Below are 17,220 nucleotides of genomic sequence, written 5' to 3' on the forward strand. Positions count from 1 at the left end.
AGGGGCGGTGTGGGTGGGGGAGGCTACAGTAGGTGATTATTGGAATGGGGGGTGTGAGGGGGTGTTGGGGAGGAGGTAAAGGGGGTAGGGAAATGCTCTGTTATGGAAGGAGGGAGGGTGGGGGGTTGTTGGAGACTGAGGGAGGTAAAGAGTTGGGGGTGATGGAGGGAGTTGATGAGGAGTGTGTGAGATGAGGGATGTGTTAGGGGAGGCAGGTGGGATGCTGTGCGGTGTTAGGGCGAGCAGGTGGGATGCTGTGCGGTGTTAGGGGGAGCTTGAGTGGGATGCTGTGCAGTGTTAGGGAGAGCTTGAGTGGGATGCTGTGCTGTGTTAGGGAGAGCTTGAGTGGGATGCTGTGCGGTGTTAGGGGGAGCTTGAGTGGGATGCTGTGCTGTGTTAGGTGGAGGAAGTACATGTTGTGGGAGGTGGAGGAAGCGGTGTACTCTCACCTACTCTCCTATAACCTGTTTATGGGCTGGTGTCTGAGTCTGTTTTGATCAATGTTGTCAGAGTGAATCTTTACGAACTGCGCTTCTGTTTGAACGATGTATTGTAGACTCTGATTATGAAGGTGGGATTAGGGTAATACTTGGTAATAAAACAGACAGTAAGGATGAGAGAGAGAATGAGAGAGTGAGAGCGAGCCAAGCAGGCAGGCAGTGTGTGTGGCGTGGCCTCTATCTCTTATTGATTTTGGTGGTGGTGGTTGGAAAAAGGAAAACATAGGTGGGTGGTGGTGTTCCCCGCCGGTAGTGGTGGTATGGCCACTTGATGTTGGTGTGGCCATACCAGTCCATTTGTAGTGTGGTCTCACAGGGGTGGTGGTGTGACTTTAGTGATGATTATAACCACGATAGTCCAGTCCATGGGAAATGTGGCCACAATTTGAAGACATGTCCTGGCTGGTGGTGATGCCCGATTATCGTAGTGTGGCCATTAAAATACACTCTTGATGTGGCCATAAGAGTTAACTGGTAATGTGGCCCCAAAGTATTGTTGTGGCCAGGCTAGGATAACATCTCACACCCCAGTTCTGTCTTGGGCCGCAGTGGGCCACACTAACAACTGCTGGTCCAGCAGCCTCCCCAGCCTCACGGTCTTTGTCAGTACTTACAACATGTTCCTCACTTACCTCTTCATGTTCCTCACTTACCTCTTCACGTTCCTCACTTAACTCTACCTGTTCCTCACTTACCTCTTCATGTTCCTCACTTACCTCTTCATGTTCCTCACTTACCTCTACCTGTTCCTCACTTACCTCTACCTGTTCCTCACTTACCTCTTCATGTTCCTCACTTACCTCTTCACGTTCCTCACTTAACTCTACCTGTTCTCACTTACCTCTTCATGTTCTCCACTTACCTCTTCATGTTCCTCACTTACCTCTACTATTTCCTCACTTACCTCTACCTGTTCCTCACTTACCTCTTCATATTTCCTCACTTACCTCTTCATGTTCCTCACTTAACTCTACCTGTTCCTCACTTACCTCTTCATGTTCCTCACTTAACTCTACCTGTTCCTCACTTAACTCTTCATCTTCCTCTCTCCTTCCTCCTCCTTCTCCCTCTGTCCTTCTCTCCTTCTCTCCCTCTCTCCTTCCTTCCTCCTCCTCCCTCTGTCCTTCCCTCATCTTCTCCCTCTCTCCTTCCTTCCTCCTTCTCCCTCTCTCCTTCCTCCTTTCCCTCCCTCTTTCCTTCACCTATCTTTTCCTTCCTCCATCTTTCTCTCTCCTTCCTCCATCTTCCTCTCTCCTTCCTCCTTCTTCCACATTCTCCCATTTGTTTCCAGCCTTCACCCCCCCATCCTGCCTCACCCCCATCCTGCCTCCACCCCCCATCCTGCCTCCACCCCCCATCCTGCCTCCCACCCCCATCCTACCTCCACCCCCCCATCCTACCTCCTCCTCCTCACCCTCTTGTTATTAATCAGTTCGAGACCTCAAGAATGTGTTGACTTTATTACACCCGCCAACAAACATTTCTAGGATCGCCTCATTACCCGTGCATGCCTCTCATCCACTCACAATTAATTTAGTTAACAGCAGAAATTTTCAAATGAGTGATGAACCATTTGATATGTCCGAGCGGCTGCACTCTGCATGATGCTTAACTGAGTTTGTGGCATAGCAGAAGAGGATGGACAGTACAGTGATGAGTTACCTTTGCCCTATTTGTTGTTGGTACTGTATAAAAAACTTGAGCTCAGTCACACACAAAATATCTATCATAGAATTCATGTGCAGTATTGTGTTTGTTTTTGAATGCATACAGTACACAGATGACCATGTTAGATTTTTTATTGCATTAAAATTGACCAAAATACAGAAGTGTGAAATTCCAGTTTACATCATAGGGTAGTGGTCGACCTGGTGGAGTTTCTGAGAACTAGAGAGTGAGGAAGATTTTACAGTGTTGGTAACTGTCCTTAGTTGTTAGTGTAAAGCCGAGCGGCATTGCTTTTCTACACATCTTTATTTTCTTATTTTCTTCTTGAATGTCACGTGATTGACTCCCAGATAATTTCATAAATGTGTTGCTAATTTAGGACGTGGTAACTGTATTACTTTAATTGTAACATAAACAGTATGGTAATAACTTGTTTATGTTGAGGTTCTTGTATGCAACAGCTTTATGACTAATTTTTATTTCTCTCCTGTTTTGATTAGTCTTACTGGAGATTTTATTTTAAAATGCTGCATCCTCGCTCAGGCTTATAACGTGGGCAAACTTCATGCATAATTAATGTGGTCAGCCGGGCCCTGATTGGTCAAGAGCGTTATTGCTCTGCAGTCTTTAGTTTTGCTTCTTCTATATTGAAATTTAGATTGTTGCCACATTTTTCACGGCTAAAACTTGTGGCTACTGTATAAAACAATTTATGTCACGACGTTTTGACTAGTTCTTCTGTATGGTAAAGTACTGTATGAAGAGCTTCAAATGTTTGGCTCTTTAGAATCAAAGTTTATTGAGACTTTAGTGCAGATACTCTACTTATATAGGTGCAGTATAAAAGACAATTAACTCCCAGGTGGAGATGGTGCTTTAACATTGATAGAATACTGTAGAAATGTATTTAATGGCTAATTAATGTAAGCATTTATACAATGTGGTGCAATCAACTTGCATTGTAATTATCTTCTCTTAGTTTTATTACATTATATATGTTTCCTTGTTTGTTCTAATGGAATTTGAACTTTAAATTTAGTTATAAGGAACCGGGTATCAATATTTGTTCACTAGGCATTGGAGTTGTTCGTACAGTATGCCATTAACACTTATGGAAATCGTTTTTTTGTAATCAGTTACATTTCCATTTTTTTGATGATGTTTCTGAAACTGTACAGTTATGGTAACATTACATAGATGTGCTGTGTGTGATATTTTGTGAGGATTCTGTGTTCCTAAACCCTTAAGTGGCTCTCATCATTGGTGGAAGCTAGTAGTAAGGACGACAGCCATCGTCAGTGAAGTTTTTATTAATATTTGTGTTCAGTTTTTGCACATGTTGAGAGGAGGGGACTTAGCTGCTGATGAAGGGTTAACCATGTACAGTATTAGCTAAGTGAACAGTATACAGTTTATTGAATTGTAATTTTGTCCTGTTGTATAATGAATGTTTTATCCTTTTAAGAGTGATAATGTTATTGAATGATTTTTCTTGTCCACAGGTCATTCATGATGATTGTCGGCGGTTAATAGCAGGCGCCTCCAGTGGGCGGCCTGCATCCCATCCACACCCACGCATTGCGCCCACTGGCCCTCTTGCCCACACCAGTCCACCCAAGTGTCTGTCTAGCCTTAAGTCACCCATGGCCTCCTGCCTTGCCCCAGCCTAAGCACCTAATGAACATGCCCATGGCTAAGTGCTCTCACTGTTGTAACCAAAACTCAGAGTGGTTGTATTAGTGATCAGTGTGTTGGATAGTTTATTATTTTAAAGTGAAAGTGAAGACCCTGGAAAATTTAATGGTTTAGCATCTGTAGTGAGAGCTAATATTGTGGAACAAGGGGAGCCCTCAGGGAAGGTGACCAAGGCCTGTGGCCCAGGTCACAGGGGCAGCAGTGACCAGTGCAGTGAGTTGACCCTTGTTGTAAACATACCCAAGTGTTGTGTGATGGTGGCAACACCATAGGTAACCATGGGTGCGGGTGTTGGCATACCAGTACATACGTGATGGGTTTACCGAGTAGTGTGTGAGCCTGGGCTGGCCTCCCGGTGGGCGTCAGAGCCCGTGGTGTGGGCGGGCATGGCTCAACGCGGCCAAGCAAGTGGTGGTGTCTGTGGTTGGTGTGTCAGGCGGAGAGAGAGAAGGCGTGACAGGTCTAGGAAAGTCATGTCTCTGCAACCGCTTCACCAAACCACAGGCCGACCAGTACTATGTCGACCACATCTCCGTCCTCTCACAGGTGAGTCTTGCTTAATCTCTAGCTTCCTCCATACCTGTACTATCTAGTTCCTGCTCTAGTGATTTGTTTTTCAGTGATTAGGGAATCAATGGCAGGTGTTGTGTTTAGTTTCCTTCAGAGGTACAGTATAGATGCTTGCTAATAATACTGTATTACTGGAGCAGTATTTAATGTAGTCATTGTAACTTTAACTCAGATACATGTAATACAAATTACTCCCAAGAATTTTGTGCATCAAGAGTAAAGTTGGAACTGGATCGTTGGGATATGGACTTTGATGACTATGCAGTTGATCCAGTGCAGTTTGTGGAGGGTGTACTGTATAGAAACTATAAAAAAATGGTGACTGAGATTGATGATGTGTGATACAAAATTAAATTAAATGCTTGGATGAGTAAGAAAATTGTATTGCTGAGGAAGTAATTTGATGTAGTGGAATTTGCTAAATCATATATACTGCACAGTAGCTATACATATACTGTACTCTACTCTAGACCAGAAAAAAGAGCAAGTAGATTATATAAAGGAATTACTGTACGTACTGGAGGAGGTTAAAGTAATCTCACATCCTCTACAGTAGAATTAGAAAAAGCAGCTTGACAGGTTGTGATAAGCAGAGAGATTAGACTAAGATGCCCCAGCTAAACTACTACAATGAATATAGTGGCATTATGCAGACAGTGTCAACATACTGTAGTGCAGTACAGTATTGGCAAAAATGAAAGAAGGGTTTGAAGTTTTAGTTCGTTTTTTGGGGGGGATGTTTGGAAAAAAGAAATTATTATTAATGATGAAAAGACCAAACTCCTGAGAATAAGATGTAAAGCCAAGAAGAGTACCGTACAGTACTGTATACAGGGGGTCCTCGACTTAGGAAAGCTTTGCCCGATACAAACGGGGTTAAACTTGAAATTTACAGGAATTTTTTTACCTTATGACTTATTTTTTTTACTTTCATTTACTGTATTTTGTCATTATAAATTTTCTTCTGTCTTAAATTAAATGATTTTAGATGTACTTTATATATGGACTTAGGTTATGATATAGTGGGATATAGTGGGATTTTAAAATTTTTTCTGTAAGTACAGTATGCACATAGCATGTTTCCCGACTTACGTACAAATCCGACTTAAGAACTTCATCAGGAACGGAATCCGTTTGTAACCCGGGGACCCTCTGCATACAATATAGCATAGGTTGAAAACTTTAAATACAGTCATGCGCCGGCTAAAGTCCAACCGAACAACCACCAATCGCATATACGTCATTGCCCCCTAAAAAAAAAAACAAAAAAAAACACTTCCGTGATGCCTGCTGGCCCACCACTCCACGACCCCCTGACGGAGACACGATGATCCTCCCCACACTGGCCAGATATTATGTAAATAATATTGATTATGTGTTAAAGGAATATCCTTCCTTCCTTAGGCTTTAGTAAGCATTTGCCTCCAGGTGTAATGTTAACCTACATCTATTGAGGATAAAATCTTTCACCTACAAATTGACAATAACACATTTGCTGTAATCAGACATATCTAGTTGCCCCAACAATTGCAACCCCAGTTGCAATTGGGCTTGCAATTTCAAATTCTGTGTCATTACTAAGGAATAACGAAGTCTCTGGTGCACTCCCTCCACCCCTACTGTACCTGCCCCACCACACCATATCACCTCCACCCCCACTGTACTTCGCCACGCCTAGTACATTGGCAACCCTGAGCCTGGCCGCACTGTTTGTAAACTTTGTGGCCAACAGACTCTCACACCCTCTTTCACCACATCCTCATCTGCCCTATGACCTCCCCCTACAGGGGTGGCACCTCTTCCCTCCCTGACCAGATATCTCTCCTCCTAGTGACAGGCCTGGCACTTGACATTATTAGGGACCTGCTACACTTTGCCATAAACAGGTAAATTGTACCGGGAATTTTCCTCCCACACACTCATCATTCTGTCACTTTATGTAACTTGCTGACAAAACCCATGACCCTTCAGGCCTTTTACGCCCTTAATGCACGAGTCATAAAGGCAAGCATGAACTCTGCGTGCTTCCCTGTTGGGCACTGTAAACGCTTCTGCGCTTCACCTTGCACAGGATGTAAGGGGGTGCCCAATAAACTAGCCCCTCGTGGGCAATCTGTAAAATCTGGAGGACTCGGGCGTCCTGAAGCGAGAGAAAACGGACTCCTATGACGGGGCACTCAAATAAAGAAAGCATAGCTACATGTTTTGTGGACTACCCACTGTACAGTATTGAGCGTACCCTTTTCATCACTTTGTAATAAACCTAGCCATGCCTATGTGTGTTTATGATATTTACCATAACATTATATATATATATATATATATATATATATATATATATATATATATATATATATATATATATATATATATATATATATATATATATATATATATATATATATATATATATACACTGTACTGTATATATATTTAGTGGGTCTAAATGGTCGTAAAATGGGAAACTTGGGGTTGGGTCTTGGGTGCCTGGAACCAATTAGAATAAATCCCATAGGCTCTGTACTTTCGTTATCTCGTTTATGTGATGATCTATACAATAAAGTAAAGGCTTTAGTATCCAGCACTTTACTATCCATTTGCATCTTAATAACCATAATTATTTTTATCCATCAATACAAAAGTCTGATTTATTCTTTATCCACAGTACTGTATTGTACAGTCTCAGATTTAAATGTACACAAAATGCCTCCAAATTTGCAAATTCCAGGTCCTGTATATACTAAAAGTGTACTTATTATTGGATGATCAGGTAGCATATAATACTGATAATACCTTTATTCTCTCTGAAACAGTAATATACAGTCATGTGCTTAAAGTGGCTATGACATCCTTTGCCCCAAGAGGCTCCCAAGGTACCATACATATGTACAGTATGTAAATACTACATTATTCAATCAGGGGTCGAAGTTCACCTAAAGTCCACAGGGCTAATTGTTGAAAAAAAATCTACCACTCTTTAAGAATATCTAGCTACCTGCTCTAATGTAGCACTAATTATAGGTACAGTACAGTACATAGTTCTATGTGTTCTGAGACAATGTGGTAAGAGTTTAAGAAAAATTATTTAACTATTGTATGGCAAATATGCTGATATAATCTTATTTCACATACTGTACTGCACTGTACTGTACTGGGTGATAATGAACACAGTATTGTGGTGCAGATTGGATACTACTCATACCTTGTAAACCAGACGAGTACACTAAGGTGAAGCCTACAACTGGAAACTTTTAATCATAAATTATAAGTGTAATATTTTTGTGAGCTTTCATCTCTACCGGGTACACTACACTATGTCCTGTGGCACATAAGGAGGCGTGAACTCCTCTTCCTCTGAATCACTGTCTGATATAATAATAGTTCAATAAAGAACCAATACACAACTAATACATCTACGTTAATATACAGTACTATATAATAAAACAAATTACGACTTTAATATTGATATCCCATAAAACTAAAAATTAAATATACTGTATGATGTTTATAAAATGCAAAAAGTTGTTCATCCTGGCACTGTACAGGGACTGTTCACTTAAGAGTACTGCTAACAGTTATCTCTAGCTAACCAGGCTAGTCAACCCAGATGTTCCAGCTACCCTTACACATTTATGCTAACCTCAGGGTAGGGCAAATATTAATTTCGAGCCATACCAATGGTGGATTTAAGGGGGGTGGGGGTGTTGTGGCTGTCTCTCCTTTCATACAGAAAAAAAAACAGTTTTGCTCTCCCCACACTTCTTAAATGTGTCTATAATTGTTGTAGAAGTTCATAAATTTTTTTGGAAATTTTCTTTTCCTTTATAAAAATATTATTGTTATTAATATCATTTGAAATATGATACTGTAATTTTTATTCTAAAATATATACGGTATATACAGTGTAAAATATGATAAGGCACCATCTCCCAAATGTACAGTATAAAGGAAATTTTGGATTTTAGTTATGAGCATTGTTAGTTCCTGGCAGTGTACACTTATTATAAATTTGGTTGTTAATGATCCTGCCAAGGGTTGCTTGGTGGTAACAACATTCTTTGACTCGTACAACATATTTTTGTGTACTGTACCTTTCAGCTTCAACACAGTCAGGAGGTTAAAAAATATTATGTACCAAATTTGACCATTAAGTGATACAAGATGGGAAAGACAAGTGACTGCACTGAAATCCCATCACTACCAACTAGGCAATATCTTTGATGCCTTAATTGAAATCTCTATTGATATTTCCCTCACAGGATCATCTAACAATTCTTCACATGTTGAGGCATAAATTCTAACAATGTTTCTCATTTCAATTATATGGTTTCACATGTGCTTGGTATGGTATCCTCTTTGTATGACTAAAACAAATCAAGGGAAGGAATTTGATATATGGTTTGTGATGCTCTTGAAAAACTGGAATAAACACAAAAGATTCTTGTAAACTGCAGTAATAATGATGAATTTGAGAAAGCATTAATAAATGCACTTGAACTTGCTGAGGAGTTGGGAGCAAATCAGCAAACATGATGAACCCGAGCCAGTCTATGTTAGGCGGAGGAATTAGTTCACACATGAGACACGATGAACCAATTCAGAATCCCGTGCTGAAGTTCAAAGTAAACTTTTAATTTGCTGTTTTGCATGTTGCAATACAAACAGTTGAACAAAGATTCACACTTGTACCAAGTTATCTTTCTGCTTGGCTTCTTGTTTGATGCTCACAATTTGAGGACAATAACAAAGGAAATAATAAAATAATAACGAAAGCTAGAAAAAGCTTTACATCATGGTGATACGTAACAAAGATTTTTGGTGCTGCAAATTTGTACTGTATAGTGAATTAAAAGTTAAAGTATGTCAAGATGTGGTGAGAAGTGTGCATCACCACAAAGCATTTTGAAATTTGTATGTAAAAATGAACTGGCAGAGTGTTCCAAATGCATTTATTGCTTTATGTATTCTCTTGACACTCCCTGTTTCTGTGGCCAGATGGTTGAGCCAAGTATTTCCAAACTGAAATTGATAAAAACAGATTTACATTCATCTATGATGCAATAAAGATTTGTTGGACTGTCCACTCTGTCAGTAGAATATGAAATTGCAGGGAAACTTGAATTGAATCAATTTGTTTGCACATTTGCCAAATCATGCTGTAGTACAGAGAGTAAAGTTTTAATGTAACTTCACGTGTCTGCCGAGTTCCACAGTTATGACTGTTTACTGCAGGAACAGTGGCTTATAGCGTGTATTGTGTCAGTAGGCAGCCTCTGACTAAGTACCGGTACCCGGTAGTTCATTTTCTGCTTCCTGCATTGCTATTAAACATGTATGGGTACAAAGGTTAAAAATATACCGGTACATATTATGAATAGAATTTTGGGATTGTTACAAAATTAAGTAAAAAGTAAATTGTTTCATTGTTTCTTCACTGCTTGTATGTAATAATAACACTGTACTGGACTAAACTAAACTGGTTTTTACCATCAAATATGCTTGTTATGGATGGGTTTTATGGATTGCCTGAAAATAAAACTTAGTTGAAAGTGTTTTATATTAACAATGTTTCTTCATTGTATTTATGTGATACAGGGTACATGCAATGATAAAAATAAGTTACAGTATTAGCTTGAATACAGTGATACAGCCACAAGATGAAAGTTTACATGATACAAATATATAAACAAATTTAACATTTTTTTTTATAAAAAAGAAAAACAATTACCCGGTACTGTTATGAGAGTAATGCAGTTTTATTTATTAGCTTATCAAAAGTTACAAGGGCCCAAATACCTGTACCCTTATGCTGGCCCTACAAAAGTTTACAATATACTGTACTGTAGTTACAGTATAGTACAGTACTTAGCTATCAAGTATTTGTACCTGTACTGTAGTAGCTATGTAGATCTGTTATCTTGTTTCTTGAAGCTTTTATGCTCCATAACTTGACAGTTACCGGTATATATAATACTGTATAATATTGGTAGTCATTAGTGTAACATACATCATCACTTAAAAATGTTCTTACTGGAAACAATATATGTACAGTACTATACTGTACACTTAATATTAAAGCTTTTAATTAAATAAATAAAATATAAATTGGACATTTGTATTGGTGGATCTAAAAAACACTGGTTACTAAAGCAAACCGGATGATAAGTTTTTTACTATACTGTAGCTATAGCTACTGAAGGAAAGAAAGAAGTTTTAAGCAGAGTTGAAAGTGGTATGAAGACCATGTGGAACTTGAATTACATTTTCATAGAAGAACAGTAAATAGAACAAAGTTTTGAATATGCTGTACAGTACAGTATAATGCAATAATAAACCTCCAGTGCAGTTACAGTATACATGGTGTCATCTCGGCCTGTCTCCACACCATGCTTATTGGCATGAAAGTTTTTTTCTCATGGGGAATAGCCCACCCAGGCACAGGTCATCAACCCACAACAAGGCCTAGGGGCCAAAAAACTAAGACTAAAAATATATTAAAAATAGAAAAGAAAAAGATTATATTAATCTACACCACGAAGATGCCGGAAAACCATCTTTTTAAAGTGAGACATTGTATGAGCATGGAAACAGAAGAAGGCAGAGCATTCCACAGTTTGGCTGTGTGACGAAAGAAGGAGGTACTATAAGGGGTTATTCTAGTGCAGGGGTGGGCAAAGTACGGCCCGCGGGCCACATTTGGCCCGCCAAATTATTTTTGTGGCCTGCCACTGCATTTGTATTTACAAATACAAGGCTTTACTTTGTGTTAATATAATACATTTGCATCTACATTAAGTGGGTGGCCCGCGAAGTGTGCCACCATTCATGAAGTGGCCCTCCATCAAAAATAATTGCCCACCCCTGTTCTAGTGTGACCGACAGCCACAGAGAAACGGTGGGCGCCGCGGGCAAGACAAGTGTTACGATCCCACGGCCTTACTGGCGGAACACAGGATGCCAAATCCACCAAACCTTGCCCGTTTAAGTACTTGTAAAAGACAGAGAGTGAAGCAACATTGTGGTGAAGACTGGTTTAAGACTTCTAATTTAGTACCCAAACTTAAGGCTTCTTTGGGGTAGGCACAGCACTGTCTCTTAGCCTGAAAGGAAAGATATGCTGTATACAATTGGTATGAGTAATGTAATGTACAGTACAGTATGGCAATGACTTCCTGTATGCAGGCTTGAGTGAAATGAGATAAGAATGGTGAAGTGGATGTGTATGTGACACTAAAAGATAGGTCATCCTGTTCACAGCTGGGTATTGAGACTATTGGTAAAGTTTTGCATTGAGGTAGACCAAGATGGTTTGGCCATGTGGATTGAATGAAGGAGACCGCTAGGTCAAGAGGTTTATATGTGTAAATGTGGAGGGGAGGAGAGCTAGGAGTAAGAACAAAATCAGAAGTTTTAAAAATTACATCAGAATTAGGAACCTGATGGGAGAAGCTGCAAGAGACTGTGCAACATTGGCAACTGCCATAGGTAGCATAATCACAACTAACCCACACAAGCATGGGAAATGACTGTAAAACAATGATGATTATGATGAGGCATTTTGCACTCATCCTGGCATAGTTTGTAGTCTGTGTGGAGATGATGTAAAGACAATTGGGATCTAAACAAGTCAAGGCAAGGGTGACAACAAACAACTACATAGCAGCACATCACATTGGCTGCTGCCAACTTTCATATCTGCCTTTCTCTGCCATACTAATGCAAATTATTAATATTTGTAATGTAAAGAATACTGTACAAGTGTTTCACCAATAATATTACTGTGGATTATGGTGTACTGTACTGTATAGCTGTAATGAAATATTGAAATATGTAGTGATATGTACAGCACAGTTTTCCAAATTTTAAGAGGTATAGCCGTGGCACGTGACTTCACATTCTTATTTGCATATTTTAAGTTTTCCTCGAATCAGAAGCTTTCAGTGATATGTCGTTGCCAGTGCTGAATCTAATACTTCTGTATATACTGTACAATACAGGGTATTTACTATTAGTGTGGTGATATAGTCCAGACTATTATAAAAAATAGTGAAATTTGTGATGAGACCCAAATTTACACATACTGTACTGTACATAGACAATGGAGGTGTTAGTGTTACGGCAGTAGAATGCATTTACTTCTCACTACTGTGTACCCGGTTTGATCCTTAGGTCGGGTGTGAGAAGTGTGTTCACTGGACAATGAAGGTTGTAACAGAACAAACCAAATACCTGACAGGCTATTAAGCTGACAAATATCGAGGCTGGCTAGTCATGAGTGCTGATTTTGGCAAAGGGATTTGTCTATTTTGTGAATGGGACATGTGTCTTATCAGCCATATTTGTTAACATTGTCAATGTGATGTAATGTTAGGTTCAATACCGTATAATACCGTAGATATCTTCAGTATCTTACATGATAGAGTATAATCTTTCAATGACTTCCCATAGACCCCATTTCAAAGGCTGAGATACATTCCTGTGAAAAAATACTTCACCATAATGTCTTTTGAAGTGCCACAAGACATGTTAAAAATGAAAATTTTTGGTGTACACAATGATTATAATAAAAAAATAAACATTTTAGGTGAAATACTGTGCATGCAGTATACAGTAGTACAGTACAGTAAGACAGTACTAATTGTATACCTGTACTTACGAGAAACTGGATGAGATTTGAAACAAATTGAAGAGTATGAAATTCTGTGCCAACATCTATAGTAAATATATTACTGTAGTAATACTGTACAGTTAATTGACTTCCATTCTTTAATGGGCAATATGTTCTCTTTGAGAAAAAAATTCCTAGGCCAACCCCTGATGAGTTATTGCATCACTCTAAATTCCCACTGATTTATTCACGGCACAAATGATGCCTTCAGTCAGCTGACACTAAACTCGTGCTCTCTCATGCCTTGCTGGCAGTATTCACACCACCAAACTTGATTCACTTTCATATTCCACACTTTTTCAACTCTACACCTTTATTGTACATTTACTGTACTGTATATAATTAGCACCTGAAATTTAAGAATTCAGCATGCCCTGAGAATTTGCTGATTTTTAATTCGCGGATGACACCCTGGATGTACCCAAGAATGTCTAAGGGTAGTTTTAAAGTTGCTGGCATTTTCACGACCGGGACAGGGAGCCATTCGTTCTAGAGACAGTAATTTCTTTTGCCTGTACAGTGGTCCCTCGGTTAACGAGCACAATCCGTTCTAGAAGGTCGTTCGTTAACCGAAACCATTGTTCCAATGGGTTTTTGGGTAATTGGTTCCAGCTCACCAAAAATTGCCTAAATTCAACAAAAAGGGTAGAAAAGTACACTTACTTTTAGGTGTGCATGTAGAAGGCTCCTGGATGATGATGATGATGATAGGAATTAGAAGGGGGGTGGAGGAGAAGGGAGAAGAGAAGGCATTGGGGTGGAAGAGAAGTCACCCCATGGTGCCATTTCACCAATAAAATTTTAGTTCTTTTGGTGTAATTCAAGATTATTTTCTTTAAATCAACACTGCACTGCATTATATATTGTCAATATGTAAAATAAATTTCAAAATTACCAATAATTTGCTTGGAAACACAGAAAAAAAAGCATTTAGTTGAAGAGAGTCTTAAGCAAGATGTTACCTCCACTGAAAAGAGAGAGAGACTAACGCCTGTTTGGTGTGTTGCCAGGCTGGATGGTGCGCCAGAAACTAGTTTCTTTACCTTCATTTATGTTCAATAATTGTTAAAATTACTAAAAAAATTAATACTAAACTTTTAAAAATTATTGAATACTGTAAACTTCTTGATATTTATTAAAATGGTAATGAATATAAGCCCTAGAACCCTACTGTATTGGTGGACTAATACTACAGCTGGTGGACCGCCAAATGCAAGCGAAAACATGTTGAGGTCGGCTCGTAAGAAACTCGTTAATTGAGGGATTGCTCGTTAACCGAAGTTAAGAATCTTATGGAAGGTAACTCGTTATCCGAAATTTCGTTAACCGAGGGACCACTGTACAGTACTGTATTTCCTTACAACTACAGTATACATGGTAAATAATTATCCATCCACACTGTGTAAAACAATATGACACCACAGATGATGGATACAGTACAGTATACTGTATACTGAACAGGTATTGCAAAATGCCAACATAGAGCAGGACCAACAGGCATATCACAATAGCCATACTGTGGTCCGTAGTGTCATATTGTTTTTACCATGTGTGCACATAGAGTTTATAATTACCATGCAGTAATTAAGTGCAAATCAGGATTAAGTGATTAAGAACTCTGTTTGGGCACAGGTAAAATGATGAATTGATGGGAAGGTAAATTAAAGACCATAACTATATTTCATAATTTTAAAAACATATCAATCTGATGTTTTGGTAATTAAATGGTAAATTACACAATGATTTCAATTGTTCAAATTGATGATGCCTAATTAACTGTAAGTTACATAAAACTAGCTGAGTTAGCCGGCCTCGCCTGGGTGAAGAGACAAGAAATACTTGTGTACAACCATCCCCTGAGTCACCCACACTTCCCTAACAAGTCTCAGCTCTATTTTGAAAACTGGAAATACTAAGGGACATCCAGAGACACACACACAATGTATTTTATACATACAGACTACAGCACTGTGCTGTATTTGATTTACAGTAATACTGTAGATTGTTTCTGTTGATATTGAAGTAATGTGAGCTAAAGGCTATCTAAAACTACTGTACAGTACTATATTGCACATTGTAAAGTTGTTGGTCTTCTTAAACTCTTATCTAAATCCACTGCACTAGTCCAGTAACCATCTCTATGTAACTGGGTAATATGATCTACAATGAGGATGTTAAATACAGTATCCTTATAGGTACTGTATTGGTACTTATCTGTTTAAAATTACATACTATATGCAGTAGCTATCTCTTACACTGCATAATATGGTGTGAGTCATGTATATACCTGTACTTGTGTACAATCGAAGACAAAAGTCGTGTCGCGGTTTTGTAAGAAGATTAAATATAACTCGTGAAACATTATGAGAGCCCCGACCACAAGGCAGCGCACACCAAAAGTTTAGCCCTTCGGCATTTGTTTTCACCAAATTTCAAGACACGACTTTTGTCTTTCAGTGTACATATGTCTTATATTAGTCAACTCATTTGCCTTATTGTTAAGTTTATCATTTCACTTGCTACTGCACTTGACTTATTCATGAATACTGTAATGCTTTTTGGTAAGCTGGATCATTTGGCTTGTGGGATTAGTTAATGGTTTATAATCCTAGAGACTGTGTATTATGGGCCACTCAAGATATTCTTCAGGAATACTATGGAAGTATGTATTAGTTGAGCATTTGAAGTCTCCCTTTCCCATGTACACTGTGTAACCTATACTGAATGTACAGTATTTTTATTGATATACAGTATATATAGTATGTAAAAATCTCATCGCAACAGTTGTTAACTTAAAATTAAGGTTTTACCCTATTTATCTTTGCTTTCAAAACTGTGGTTCTTAAATTCTCATATCTTTTGCTTAAGTGGTAGTGTAGTGTAGGATGTTTCTTTAAGTGTTAAAGATGGTGAAATTACTCTTGTTATGTTTCCTCTTCAGACGGACTTCAGTGGACGTGTGGTGAACAACGACCACTTTCTGTACTGGGGAGAGTCAGCGCGGGTGGCCGATGATGGTTTTGAATTCAGTTTCCAAGTTATTGAACAAACAGAATTCATTGATGATGCCTCCTTCATGCCCTTCAAAGGTGAGACCAATGTGTGCATACCATAATGCATATGTGCATGATTGATGCTGGAGTGGTCAGTTGTGTGGTCATGCTCTGTCTGAACTTACCTTTCCTGTCACCTTAACCATTGACCTTTTGGCCAGAGGAGCACATATCTTAGATTCAGCCCTTCCTCCTCCTTGTGCATGGACAAATTTTAAAGACTCACACCCCCCCCCCCCTTCCTCAGTCTCCCATTATTTTCCATCTTGTCCATCCACCACTAAACACTTTGATGAAGTTGAAGCAGTTGTGACATTGAAACACATCTTCATCATCTTTGTTTGAAGTGTAATTAAATGTTTCACCTGTACAGTACATCGCACATGGTTTCTTGCTCCTTGACTTCATGATATACAGTACACACTCTTTCCCAGTGGTCAAAACAGCCACCTGGTGGGAGACCTGGTTATGGCCTCATGTTCCACTACTGTACTCTACTGTAACAGTTGTTTATTTGAATGAAAAGATCAAACAAATCTTTCTTAAGAAAAGTTCATGTTACTGCACACTGAAAGGAATTCAATTTCCACAACTCTGATGAAGATTAAAATACTGTACATTACAGTACTACATATTTATGCCTGTACAGCAATCTTGGGGCACATTGATGCTATAACATTAAGTTTTTTTTACATGTTTTTTGTATTGATATATTGAAGTAAGATGATGAATTACATGTATTCATAAAATCATTGCAATTTCAATTTATTTGCACTGGCTTTTATATCGACACATTACAAGTTATTATAAGGTAAAATATAGAGTAGTGACATGATAGATTAAAATACTGTACAGTATACAGTACATATATCATGACTTTTCATAGATTTTTATCTGCACATTATTATTTCAGAAGAATATTTTATCTTTAAAAAGTCATGTAGCTTCTGTATATAAAACATTATCTCCCAAGTACAGTACCTGCAGTTCTCCCCAATTCCCCTTACTGTATCATTTGGGAGAATTTCTCAGTTTTAAAACCAATGAGGTTGTCACTTCACCAGTC

General features: G+C 38.7%; 1 protein-coding gene across 1 annotated transcript in view; it reads left to right on the plus strand.

Annotated features, from left to right (window-relative positions):
* Positions 1 to 4,259: 4,259 nt before the first annotated feature.
* LOC121855504 (rho GTPase-activating protein 190-like) overlaps positions 4,260 to 17,220 on the plus strand; it is a gene marked incomplete at its 5' end in the record, with an annotated part of 106,380 nt that continues 93,419 nt past the window's right edge. The window contains 2 exons of the mRNA XM_042350479.1: positions 4,260 to 4,409; positions 16,043 to 16,190. Coding sequence (XP_042206413.1) covers positions 4,260 to 4,409; positions 16,043 to 16,190 — 298 coding nt within the window. The remainder of the gene's footprint in view (positions 4,410 to 16,042; positions 16,191 to 17,220) is intronic.

Source organism: Homarus americanus, unplaced genomic scaffold (assembly GCF_018991925.1).
Source record: "Homarus americanus isolate GMGI-L3 unplaced genomic scaffold, GMGI_Hamer_2.0 scaffold48406, whole genome shotgun sequence".
In the NCBI taxonomy this organism is placed as follows: domain Eukaryota; kingdom Metazoa; phylum Arthropoda; class Malacostraca; order Decapoda; family Nephropidae; genus Homarus; species Homarus americanus.